The sequence below is a fragment of the Scyliorhinus torazame genome, chromosome 6, assembly GCF_047496885.1.
Source record: "Scyliorhinus torazame isolate Kashiwa2021f chromosome 6, sScyTor2.1, whole genome shotgun sequence".
NCBI classification, from domain to species: domain Eukaryota; kingdom Metazoa; phylum Chordata; class Chondrichthyes; order Carcharhiniformes; family Scyliorhinidae; genus Scyliorhinus; species Scyliorhinus torazame.
Window position 1 is genome coordinate 255844604 of NC_092712.1, and position 12491 is coordinate 255857094.

The window sequence follows — 12491 nt, forward strand, 5'->3', positions numbered from 1 at the left end:
ATGTTGGGAAATTGCTGCAGTCTATAATCAAAGAGTGTGAAACTGGACACTTTGGATGTTTATAGCTGATCAGAGACAGGCAAAATGGTTTGTAATGGGTAGATCCGGCCTGATCAGTCTAATCAAATTTTTTGAGGAGGTGACTAAAGTAGTGGGTGGGGGAATGTCTATGGATGTCATTTATATGGATTTCTAGATGGCATTTAATAAAATCCCTCATAAGAGAGAGCCTTAACTAAATTTGAAGCTCATGGAATTGAAGGCAGATCGTTGACCCAGTTACAAAATTTATTAAGTGGCAGGGGACAGTGAAAGGGATAAGAAGAACGTGACTAATGGTGTCCTCCATTCTGCATTTACGTTGGGCCTCAACAATTCACCATATTTATTGACAACTTGATGATGAGATAGTAAGCAACATAGTCAAATTTGCTGGTGACAGAAAAATAGGCAGTATTGTAAGCAAGCAGTGATTAGAAAACAATATTGATAAAATATTGTGGCAAAACTATAACAAATGTGAGGTCACCCACTTTGGATTTAGTGGAACAGGCTACTTTCTAAATGGTGAAAAGCTAGTAGTGGAAGTACAAAGTGACCAGAAAAGGTTGACATACATACATCATTAAAATGTCATAACAGGTACAAAGTGTCTTTAGGTGTAATAATGCTCATAGGAGCATTACAAAGCAAGTCTGGCATCGAGCCACATAAGCCAATATAAGAGCAGAAGGTCAAAAGCATGGTCAATGGGTGGGTTTTGTGAAGAATCTTAAAAGAGGAAAGAGGTAAAACTTCAGTCAGGTTTAGGGAGGGAATAACAGAACTTGGGGCCTAGGCAACCGAGTACATGGCCACCAACAGTGGAGCAGGAGGTCAGAATTAGAGGAGTGCAGATGTCTCAGAATTGTTGGGCTGGAGGAGTTTTCGTGATAAGAAGAGGCGAGGGTATGGAAGGTTTTGAAAAGGAGATGGAGATTTTAAAATTGCGGTGCTGATTTACTTGGAGGGAGCCAATGTAGGTCAGTGAACACGCGGGTGGAATGGTAAATCACACAAGTGAGCCTAAGGATCATGCAGCCAGGTTTTGGATTACCTCAAGTTTATGGATAGTAGAATGGGAGGGACCAGCCATCAGAGTGTTGAAATAATCAAGTCAAGAGGTGACAAAGGCATGAATGAGGGTTTCAAAGCAGATGAGCTGAAGCAGAGGCAGAGTTGGGCAATGTGACAGAGGAGGAAGTAGGCGTTCTTGCTGAAATGAAATGAAATGAAAATCGCTTATTGTCACAAGTAGGCTTCAAACGAAGTTACTGTGAAAAGCCCCTAGTCGCCACATTCCGGCGCCTGTTCGGGGAGGCTGTTACGGGAATCGAACAGTGCTGCTGGCCCTCCTCGGTCTGCTTTCAAAGCCAGCGATTTAGCCCTGTGCTAAACAGCCCCTGTTGATGGCATGGATGTGTGGTCAAAAGCTTGTTGTCAGGGTCAAATATGACAGCAAGTTTACAAACAGTTTGGTTCAACCTCAGACAATTGCCAGGGAGAGGGCTGGATTAGTAACCAGAGAATGAAGTTTATAGTCAAGGCCAAAGACAATTTTCCCAATATTTAACTGGAGAAAATTTCTGTTCATTCAGAACAGAAATGGATGCTGACAAGCAGCCTGATAAATTAGCAACAGTTGAGGAGTCAAGAGAGGCAATGGTGCCAGAGAGCTTGGTGCCATCAGCGTACACCTGAAAACTGAGGCTGTGTTTTCAGGTAACATTGCTGAGGGACAATACGTAGATGAAAAATAGGACAGTGTCACCAACAGATCCTTGGTGTGGTCAACCATGTCAAAGGCAGTAGACAGATCAAAGAGGAGGGGGGAATGATTTACCTTTGCCATAGTCACATTAGATATAATTTCTGATTTATGGAAAATGGTTGAAAAATCTAGTGGAAAGCTGGCCTTTATTTCTAGAGTATTAGGATACAAGGGGGAGAAGTCAGGCTTCAGCTCTGCAAAAGGCTGATTAGATTGTATCTAGTGTACGGAGTGCAGAAGTAGGCACCACACCAGAGGAAGGATGTATTGGCCTGGGAGGGAATTCAGTGGAGGTATACCAAATAATACTTGGACTCCGAAAATTAAATTACAACTCCGAGAATTAAATTACAAGCACAAATAGGGGTCGTGTTCCCTGGAATTTAGAAGAATTAATAGGTGATTTGATCAAATGTTTCAAGATATTAAGAAAAATTAACAGATAAAGAAAATAGAAATAAATGATGTCCCTGGTTCGGGAGCCTAGGACCGGGAGGGACAGTCTAAAAATTAGTGCCAGGCCTTTCAGGAGTGAAATTAGAAAATACTTCCACATAAAAAGGATGGGAGAGGTCAGAAACTCTTCTGCAAATTACAATTGATGCCAGATCACTTGTTGATTTTAAAATCTGAAATAGAGAGATTTTTGCTATCCAAAGATATTAAAGGGTATAAGACGAAGGTGGGTATATGTAGTTCGGTCACAGATCAGTCTTGTTCTTATTGTATGGCAGATAGGCTTTATGAAAATCCAAATACACCACAATCACTGGTTCTCCCTCATCTATTTTACCAGTTACATCCTTAAAAACTTTGTCAAATCAAACACGGTTTCTCTTTCACTTCGTCTAATCTCGTTGATGTTATTTTTAAGGGTCCTGTTATCACGGGCGGGATTATCCGTCCCGCGCACCCCTTTTCTGGTGCAGTGCACCCCCGCCGGCTGCAATTTTCTGTCTCAGCAGCTGGCCAATGGGGTTTCCTATTGTGGGCAGACCCACTCTGTCGCGAAATCCACAGGCGTGAGTGCGTTGCCGGCAAAGAGGAGGATCCCACCGATGGATCCTCCACATATTTCATTATAGACTCTAACATGTTTCCTACTGACATTGTATCTGTGGAGGGAGGCACAACAGAGCTAAAGTTTCAAGTCCAATATGAGATCTGAAGAAATCATATTAGACTCTATTTTTTTTAAATTTAGAGCACGCAATTTATTTTTTCCTCAATTAAGGTGCAATTTGAAATGGACAATTCACCTACAATTTTTGGTTGTGGGGCGAGACCCACGCAGACTTGGGGAGAATGCGCAAACTCCACACTGACAGCGACCCGGGACCAGGATCGAATCGGAGTCCTAGCCGCCATGAGACAGCAGCGCTAACCACTGCCTCACCGTGCAGCCCCAGAGACTCTGAACGTTAATTCTGTTTCTCTCTCCACAGATTCTGCCAGACCTGCTGAGCATTTTGTTTTTAACGTCATTGCTAATATTCAGTTTCATCTCACTCACACACACTGAGCCCTGCTACAAGCCTCCCACACCTACAACTCACAACTTGCACACATTGTCAGCTATTTAACCATGAGTCACATCACCCAAAAACAGAATAGCACACTTACCGACAGACTTTCCTTTCCCTTGTAGGACAAGTTAGCACCAAACCAGAGGCAGCAGCACCAGGCCAGCAGGGAACAGGAATGGCTCCTTGCCTTTACTATTATGGAAGAGGTGGTACTTGTTAACATTGAAGTGGCCAAGACTGACTACAGCCAATGGCAGAACTGGACTTCTGAAGCTGAATTATACTCCAACCTCCTCTTGCGTCCAACTTCCCCCACATCCCACAATCTCTTCTGATTTATAAGCTGCAGATGGTCTAAACATGTACCTCTTACTTTCTCTCCCATCCCCTCATTGCAATTCTACCCTTGTACCTTTAACATTTCTGATACACAAGAATAGCGGCCAGGCAAAGCAATGGTGAAAAGAGAGGTGGGAGAGTAGGAAGACTGTCATAAAGAAGAAACACCATTACTTACTCACACAGCTGCAGTCACCAGCTCGGACATGTTGCATACCCAAGAGGTTATCTTAAAAGGTGATATTTGCACATGGTGTCAAGCAGCGCGGCTGTGGCAAGGGCAGGCAGTAGGGTAACACAGGTGTCAGCCAACTGCAAAGTGAGGCGGGGCATTTAATTTCTATGGAAGAGTCACATGAAAACATTGATGGGGCAGCCTGCAGATGTTGGCTGAGAGATATGTACAATAATATGCTTGGACAGCACGGTAGCATTGTGGATAGCACAATTGCTTCACAGCTCCAGGGTCCCAAGTTCGATTCCGGCTTGGGTCACTGTCTGTGCGGAGTCTGCACATCCTCCCCGTGAGTGTGTGGGTTTCCTCCGGGTGCTCCGTTTTCCTCCCACAGTCCAAAGATGTGCAGGTTAGGTGAATTGGCCATGATAAATTGCCCTTAGTGTCCAAAATTGCCCTTAGTGTTGGGTGGGGTTACTGGGTTATGGGAATAGGGTGGAGGTGTTGACCTTGGGCCGGGTGCTCTTTCCAAGAGCCGGTGCAGTCTCGATGGGCCGAATGGCCTCCTTCTGCACTGCAAATTCTATGTTATTTCTATGGTATATTATAGATTTGTTGGTATCATCGGCAATTAATATCAAAGAACATGACTGAGTCCAGCACTAAGAAAAGGGCTTTACACAGAGCTTGCAGGTTATCCTCTGCAACATGAAAGAGGTGGCCAACTCTATGAGAGCATTTGTGGACCCATCCAAAATGCAGCATCTGATGGCTGATGTCTCGGCTTTCACTGCAACACAGGCAGAAACTATCCAACGTCAAGGCACTGCAGTGGAAGTTCAGACTGAAGTTGTGCAAGCCCAACTTGTTGGCATGCCAGTCCAGTCTGCTCTGACGGAAGCTTAAATTGTTGCCACAAAGGTTCAGATTGCTGCCAGAGTTGTGGATGCCAGTATTTAAAGGGTCTTGCAGTGTATCACAGCAATCTGCCCTGGAACACACGACTACAGTAGCTGCAGCAGAATCTATGGGAGTAGCAGTGACATATTGGAGCAGGTATCGCTTTCAAGATGACAATTTCCTTCCTCCCACTGTAACAAACCACGCTGGTGTTAAATGCGAGGGTATCCCAAAACCCAGAAGGGTAACTTGGAACACCAGTTCCTAGTGGTGTATGTGTTTATTTTGATGCAATGTGAGGAACGGTGTATAACCCAGTGAGGAACAGTTCAGCTGTTGTGTGATAATCAATAAAGAATATTTGACTTAAAGGGTAGACAAAATGTACACGACACAAAGGACTGTAATACACAATGCCAATTAAGTATACTGGGGACTATACACAAATACATTTTACATGAAACCACCCATTGGTCTCCAACTACCTATATTTACCGGAACTCTAGCACACCCCTTTTCCCAAACATACAATTTTAAGTAACTTTATGAGCTAAATACAGCAAATAATTATCACAATCAGGTTATGGTGGCCAATCTGGGAAATGGGCTTCAGGTTCAACAAAGGCAGAAAATGGCCGCTTCTTTCAGGAGGTTATAACTGCAACCTGAGGCAGTTCTGAGATCAGCAGCCTCTCTCCCTCTTTCCTTAGTTAGGGTTCTACAGTTATACAGTTTCCTTCCCTTTGATGTTATTCACCCTGTGGAATTGGCTTATGGCAGGTACCGATCTATTTCCTTATCTCTCCACTTTGAAGTTACCACCTCGATAGTCCCATTGTTTTCCCTAATCACATATGTAATACGTTCCACTGATGGGCAAATTTGCATCTCATCATTTCTCTAGACATCCGCCTCTAATCAACTCCGTTTTACTTTTTAATCTTAAATTTTCCCCAATTCTTAACACCACCACTGTTGCCCGTCAGCCAGCCAACCCAAACTGCTGTCGCCCATGCTGAGGTAGTGCAATCTGAAGCCAAGCTGCATAAATCTTTCTGCAAGGCTATTTTCAGTTTTCCCCACTGAAAATCAGCAGCTTTTCACTATCCATATGACAACCACTGGGATATCACTGTGCAGGAGCATCAGGGCAAGGAAGCATTCTACAATCTTTATGGCATAAAGAAAACTATTCGGCCCATCAACTCTATGCCGGCTCTCTGTAGAGTAACCTATTCAGTTCCATTCACCGTGTGGTCCACCCCTGTAGCCAAGTTTATTTCCCACAAATATCCCTTCCACCATTCACATAGGCAACAACTCTCAGTTTTGGCCAATTGCTACATGAGAAAGTACTTCCCCACACACCTCTGCATCGCTTGTCTAAAACCTTAAATCTGTGATATTAGTCCTTGCACCATCAGCTAGTTTTTCTTTGTTGACCTTATCCAAACGTGTTGTTATCTTATACACCTCTATCATATCTCCTATAAATTGCTTTGCTACAAAGAGAACAACCCCTGCTTCGACAACCTAACCTTTTAGCCAAAATCTCCCATCCCGGAAACCATTCTGGTAAATCTCTTCTACTACCTCAAGGACCTTCACATCCTTCCTAAAATGCAGTGACCAGAATTGGACACCATGCTCTAGTGCTGGCCTACCTAGAGCTTTATACAGGGTCAGCATAGCCTCCCTGCTTTTGGACTTAATGCCTCTATTTGTGAAGCCCAAGGCCCCAAAATGCTTTGCTAACTGCTCTCTCAATACGTCCTTTGATCCTCAAAGATACAGGCACAAACTCCCAGGTACCTCTGTCCCTGTAAACTCTTTGAAATTGCACCCTTGAGTCTATAATGATGCTTCCTGTCCCTTGTCCGAATGCAACACCTCACAATTCTCTGCATTAAATTCCATCTGCCGCTTTTTTGCTGATTCAGCAAGACTGGTTCTGCAAGACAGGGGCTGGTTTAGCACAGTGTGCTAAAGAGCTGGCTTGTAATGCAGAGCAAAGCCAGCATCGCGGGTTCAATTCCCAAACCGGCCTCCCCGAACAGGCGCCGGAATGTGGCGACTAGGGGCTTTTCACAGTAACTTCATTGAAGCCTACGTGTGACAAGAAGCGATTATTATTATTAGACTGTTTGTTCTGTTGCAGTCAATTGCCATAATTCTCACTGTTTGCCACTCCTCCAAGTTTGGAATCATCGACAAATTTTACTCTGTATTCCAATATCCAATATTTATGTACATTTTTAAAAAATTTAAACTGGCACTGACCTTCCTATTCCACGTGCCTCAATTGTATTAACTAAAGAAAGACTGCACAGAGATTTGAATTCAGGAATTTTTGCAGAAGTTTGCTAATTAAGCGACCGAGCCAAGAGCACACAGAAAATAAATACCAAGCATTTGCACAAGCATGGACAATTGACTTTTAATGTAATTTGGAATGGTTTGATTCATACATTTAATTCAGAAAGTCTTTTCGTAGTGGATTTTATTCAACGTTCTGCTAACAAGATGTTGTGATAGTTAATACCAGAGAGAGCAATTTTGGCCTATGAAAATAGAAGTTACATTCACTGCTATCAGTCAGACAAGGCAACACAAACAGCCTAGCCAGAAAGTGTTGGCTGCATCCTCCCTTCCCCCTCCTTGCTGTTATATAGTAAGAATTGTGCCCCCATAATGGTGAAGTTATGTAACCATGACAAATCTTGAAACTCTTTCTGCTGAGTACTGTAGGGCTCCGCTAGAGCAACCCAGGCAGCAACAGCATTGATTAAGCATTCTAAATGTCTGCTCTTCCACATTTTCTGTGGCAGTTATCTTTCATTATATCCATGCTGCTCATGTGTGTATGGACTCAATGAGCCATGGGGTCAGCAAATAGTCCTCTCACTCAATAGTCACCCTCTGGTTTGTCATGGTGACCCAAATGCAAATGGCACCACAAACTACTACAGACCGAAGTCATCATGGATGCTGCCAGGATACTTGACACTGATTTGCATGAGACATTGATCACACCAACTGCATGTTGAGGGAGTGGAATCCCTTATATCTGAGCATTCTGCATTGGAACAGTTAGTTTCATCAGCGGGTAGTTGGACCTTAAAAGCCCCAAGTTCATTCTCCAGCCTACGTCAAGTTAGGATGGCAATGATACAAGTAGCCCAAGTGGAAAGCTATAGATGGACATTCGATGTGGACAGAGTCGGCCTTTACCGGAGATTCTGTTCTTCACCTGTTCCACCTTTTATTATTATTATTGAGCTGTGACTGCTTGATGCTGATAGTAACATTCCATCTTTTTCCTGTTGTAACTTCAGTGTAACTTCCACCAAACGTAGAAAATATTTGGGCCTGTGGTCAAAATGGAAAGTTGTCCACTTCCCATTATTAATTTCCCTTACTCAATTAGTACAACAAAGTCACAGCTATGGAGCAATGAAGTTACTTCTGTAAAATGGGTCAATGGTGTAATTTGGAAGTCAGTCTATTGCAGAGTTAAGGTAGGCTGCCTCAGGAATGAGCAAACTCTTTTGGAAGAAAAACATAGACAGGAAAAGGACTGAATTAGTAACTAAAAATGCCAACTAACCTACAATGAAGAATGAGCCCGGAACAGCACAGAATGACAGGCCAAAAACAACTGGCAGGCATTGCAAACAAAATGGAGGCTTTTCATGATCCCATACCATAATAATGTAATAATCTTTATTATTGTCACAAGTAGGCTTACATTAACACTGCAATCAAGTTATTGTGAAAATCCCCCAGTTGCCACACTCGAGCGCCTGTTCGGGTACACAGAGGGAGAATTCAGAATGTCCAATTCACCTAACAGCACGTTTTTCGGGACTTTGAGAGGAAACCGGAGCACCCGGAGGAAACCCACGCAAACACTGGGAGAACGTGCAGACTCCGCACAGACAGTGACCCAAGCCGGGAATCGAACCTGGGACCCTGGCGCTGTGAAGCAACAATGCTAACCACTGTGCTACCAGATATCATGGATTAACTGTTAGATAAATTACTGCTGCAGCTTTTGTTTATGTTCTATAGCTATGGGGAGAGAGGCAAAGAAAAACGGAAGAGCGAGGGGTGCGGGGGGAGAGGGGGAAATAACAGAGCGAAAGACTGAGGGTAGACAGAGAGATTTTCAACAGTAGACAGATGAATAATCAGTTTCTCCTAGTTACTGTAAGCAACACCACTCAAAATCAACTAGTGGCAGAGTTATCATTTTGTGTAGCATGCACTTCCGGTGTCATACTTATCCTGTCACACTTTGTTGATGGCATCCCTAACAGACAGGCAGAATCTGCTTGTAAAATCATGTATCTGCATTTTATTTCAATAAATTGGAATAGGTTCTTTGCTCTAGTATTAAGCACACTGGATTTCTACCATCTTACTATCAACCTGCACAAGGTAACGTTATTTGGCAGATTATCCACTAACTTCACTGAACAGAATATTATTTTCCAGACAGCTAAAGGAGCATCACTGCTACCTCGGTAGCAGCAAGTCACTGTCAAAATTAAACACTATATAATAAAGTCACATTTCAACTACTCTGCAAAATTCAACCTGTTTTTTTGAAAGTTTCCATAGCCACCGTTGGAAGTCAATGTAACAAGCAAAGTTATTTTAAAAAACACATGCAAGCAATCTCCATTAGACTTTCCAAAATCCATTTCTCTGTTCTAAATAACATAGGGTAAATAGGACATTAAACAATGTTTATACTTACAACAACGCACGGAGTTTAATTGTGACCACATAATAGTCCTCATCCAAAAACTGAAAGCAAAATGGATTTTTTTTTTTTAAAGTGAACTGAATTAAGGTTTGCCAGTAGTTGCCAGTAAGCACATAAGAATTCAACAGACTAATACGCTTCCTACTACACCCAGCAGTTTCACAGCAAGAACAGCTGTCACTGAAGTTGCAGATCTCACATTGGCTGCCACAAACAACATTACGCAATACACGCTGGAAAGTACCTAAATGTAATCCTGTGACTAGTTTTGAAACCAGGGAGACCACTTCCCGCTTATGCTAGAGGATTTAGCCAACTGCGTTGCTTAGAAGGGTGCAGCCTGAGAGAACTAGCCCAACCTACATCAAGATTTCTGCCAAAACACAGAACAGAATCAGCCTTTCTGTGGAATATTTAAATTAAGAGTACATTTTAAAACTTATGTTTTACAACACTACATACACTTTCCGTTTCTGGATATAAAAAGCTTCTGTACAAAACTGCCAGGGGATATGCATTTTAAAAATTGTTAGAAGAATAATTAACATGATATAAACAAAACACAAGCACCCAACTCCAGACCTATGACTAGGAAGCTACGAGTCTGCACTGTACCTGTAGTTAGTTAATCACATCTAGGTTTCAATGGGGCACTGCGCCCCCTGGTCTCAATAATTCTATACTAGAATGGAAAGACGCACATATGTTCCTTTACTATTCATGATATAGTTAATTATTTTACTTGAAATGCGCCATGTTGAGATTAAGTGAGGCTAACAATCAGATTCTGTTGTAATGGTATCCAAGGCCACATCACCTGTCAACTGTCATCATACAGGTTCACGCGTGAACATTTACTGTAAGAACTAACAGATGCTAAGCATCTGTTAAGTCGCGCAGAGGGGAAGAGAAAAAGGGAAGAAGACATCAAACTATGAGCCATGATTTCAGGATCACATCCAACTCCAATATTTTCGAAGTTGTGCATCTAGTATGCACGATGAATGTCACACTTACGGCAGCACTATCAGTTTGTTGATTTATAGTTAGAAAATGGTTCAGGCGCTGGAATGTTGGGACTAGGGGCTTTTCACAGTAACTTCATTGCAGTGTTAATGTAAGCCTACTTGTGACAATAAAAATTATTATTTATGCTGATGCGCCATGAGCATTAATTAAATTAAATAGAAATTAAATTTATATTGTTTTAACCTTTCTGAATTAAATTTTGATTAACCTGTGGCAGTGATTTTTTTAAATTCTTTTGAAATTTTCCAATTAAGGGGCAATTTAGTGTGGCAAATCCACTTACCCTACACATTGTTGGGTTGTGGAGATGAGACCCACGCAGACACGGGGAGAATGTGCAAACTCCACACAGACAGTGACCCGGGGCCAGGATCGAACCCCAGGGCATCTGCACTGAGGCAGCAGTGCTAACCACTGCACCACCGTTCCAGTGACTTTAACAAAGAGCAGACATTTTTCCTTTGGGAAATTGAAGATACATCGATTTTCATGAGTTTCAGAACCATTGACATTATATTTATATGTAGACTATATAGAACATAGAACATACAGTGCAGAAGGAGGCCATTTGGCCCATTGAGTCTGCATCGACCCACTTAAGCCCTCACTTCCACCCTATCCCCATAACCCAATAACCCCTCCTAACCTTTTTGGACACTAAGGGCAATTTATCACGGCCAATCCACCTAACCTACACATCTTTAGACTGTGGGAGGAAACCGGAGCACCCGGAGGAAACCCACAGAGACCCAGCAGGGAATAAATATATATATATTACATAGAATATAATATACAGAATAGATCTGTAGCTTTGTTTGCAGCTTGGTGCATGAGAACATTGTCATCTCCAATTCACACACCATCTCAATTAGGAAATATTCCCCATTACCTTTCATTGTTCCTGCTGGATCCAAGTCATGGAATTCTATGTGATTACAATGCACCACCACCTTTGAGGACAATTAGGAATGGGGCAATTAATGCTGACCTTGCTACCTTGATAACTGGAGACACTAAATAAAATCTTTGATGTTCATTATTGTCCTGTTCCAGAAATTCAGAAAACAAGTGAATTTGCTGTATTAAAGCTGGTTTACTGAAGCAACATATCATGTGATTAAAAGCAAACAAAATATTTGTCAGTTTTATTCTTCACCCACTCCCACAGTGACCGCTCTGTCCTCATTCTACTATTCTTTCCCAATGAAGCTCAAGGCAAGCCCAAAGAGCAGCATCTCATCTTTCGATAAAGCTTTTCGAATCTAACACCAAGTTCAACAATTCCGCATCATAACCTATGCTCCCAACTTTTTGGATACTAGTTAAATGATGATTCTGTTTTTCCCATTTACAGCTCGTCTAAATCCATTTTTGTTCCTTGCTTGTCCCATTACTATGCCTTTTTGCCTTGCACCATCATCTGTTTTACAATTTCACTTCTCCTGCCCTAACCTTACCACAGACTTCCCTTCCATTCTTTTCCAATTTCTTGCTTGCTTAAAACTCTTACATCTTTCTGACCTAAAGCGTTAACTGCTTCTCTCTCCACAGATGAGTAACTATCATTTTCAGTTTTTAATGAAAGTGGGAGGGGTTATCTCACTTGGTTGGGCACCCAAGAGATCCTAGTGACTACCAACAGGTACATGTGACAGCATGTGAGCAAAGTATGCACCCATTCTCTGGAGAGCATATGGGACGATAGTTGAAGTGTTTTTACCCCAAAACACCCATCCTCAAACTGGTATGGGTCAGTGACAACATAATATTGCGCATCTCTTTACAATAAAGATGGGCCCAGATATTCCAGTCTCTGGGATGGTTGCAACCCAGAGGTACCCCAAAGATGTGGTGGGGGAGACCACCTTGGAAGTAACAACGTTTGGACTCGGTGGGAATTATCCAAGAAGTTTCAATTTCCCATGAGCAATTTCCCCTGCA

General features: G+C 42.4%; 1 protein-coding gene across 7 annotated transcripts in view; it reads right to left on the reverse strand.

Moving 5' to 3' along the window:
- Positions 1–12491, reverse strand: part of LOC140425375 (zinc finger protein 40-like) — a 324458-nt gene that overhangs the window by 270391 nt on the left and 41576 nt on the right. For 3 of the 7 annotated variants that reach the window (XM_072509577.1, XM_072509578.1, XM_072509573.1), the window contains exon 1: positions 9513–9612. The exons of 3 other annotated variants lie outside the window; for them this stretch is intronic. In XM_072509577.1, the coding sequence (XP_072365678.1) occupies positions 9513–9555 (43 nt within the window). In that variant the 5' untranslated portion in view covers positions 9556–9612. Of the gene's footprint in view, positions 1–9512; positions 9615–12491 lie in introns of those variants that run through there. One more of the 7 variants, XM_072509580.1, reaches the window with a different exon arrangement.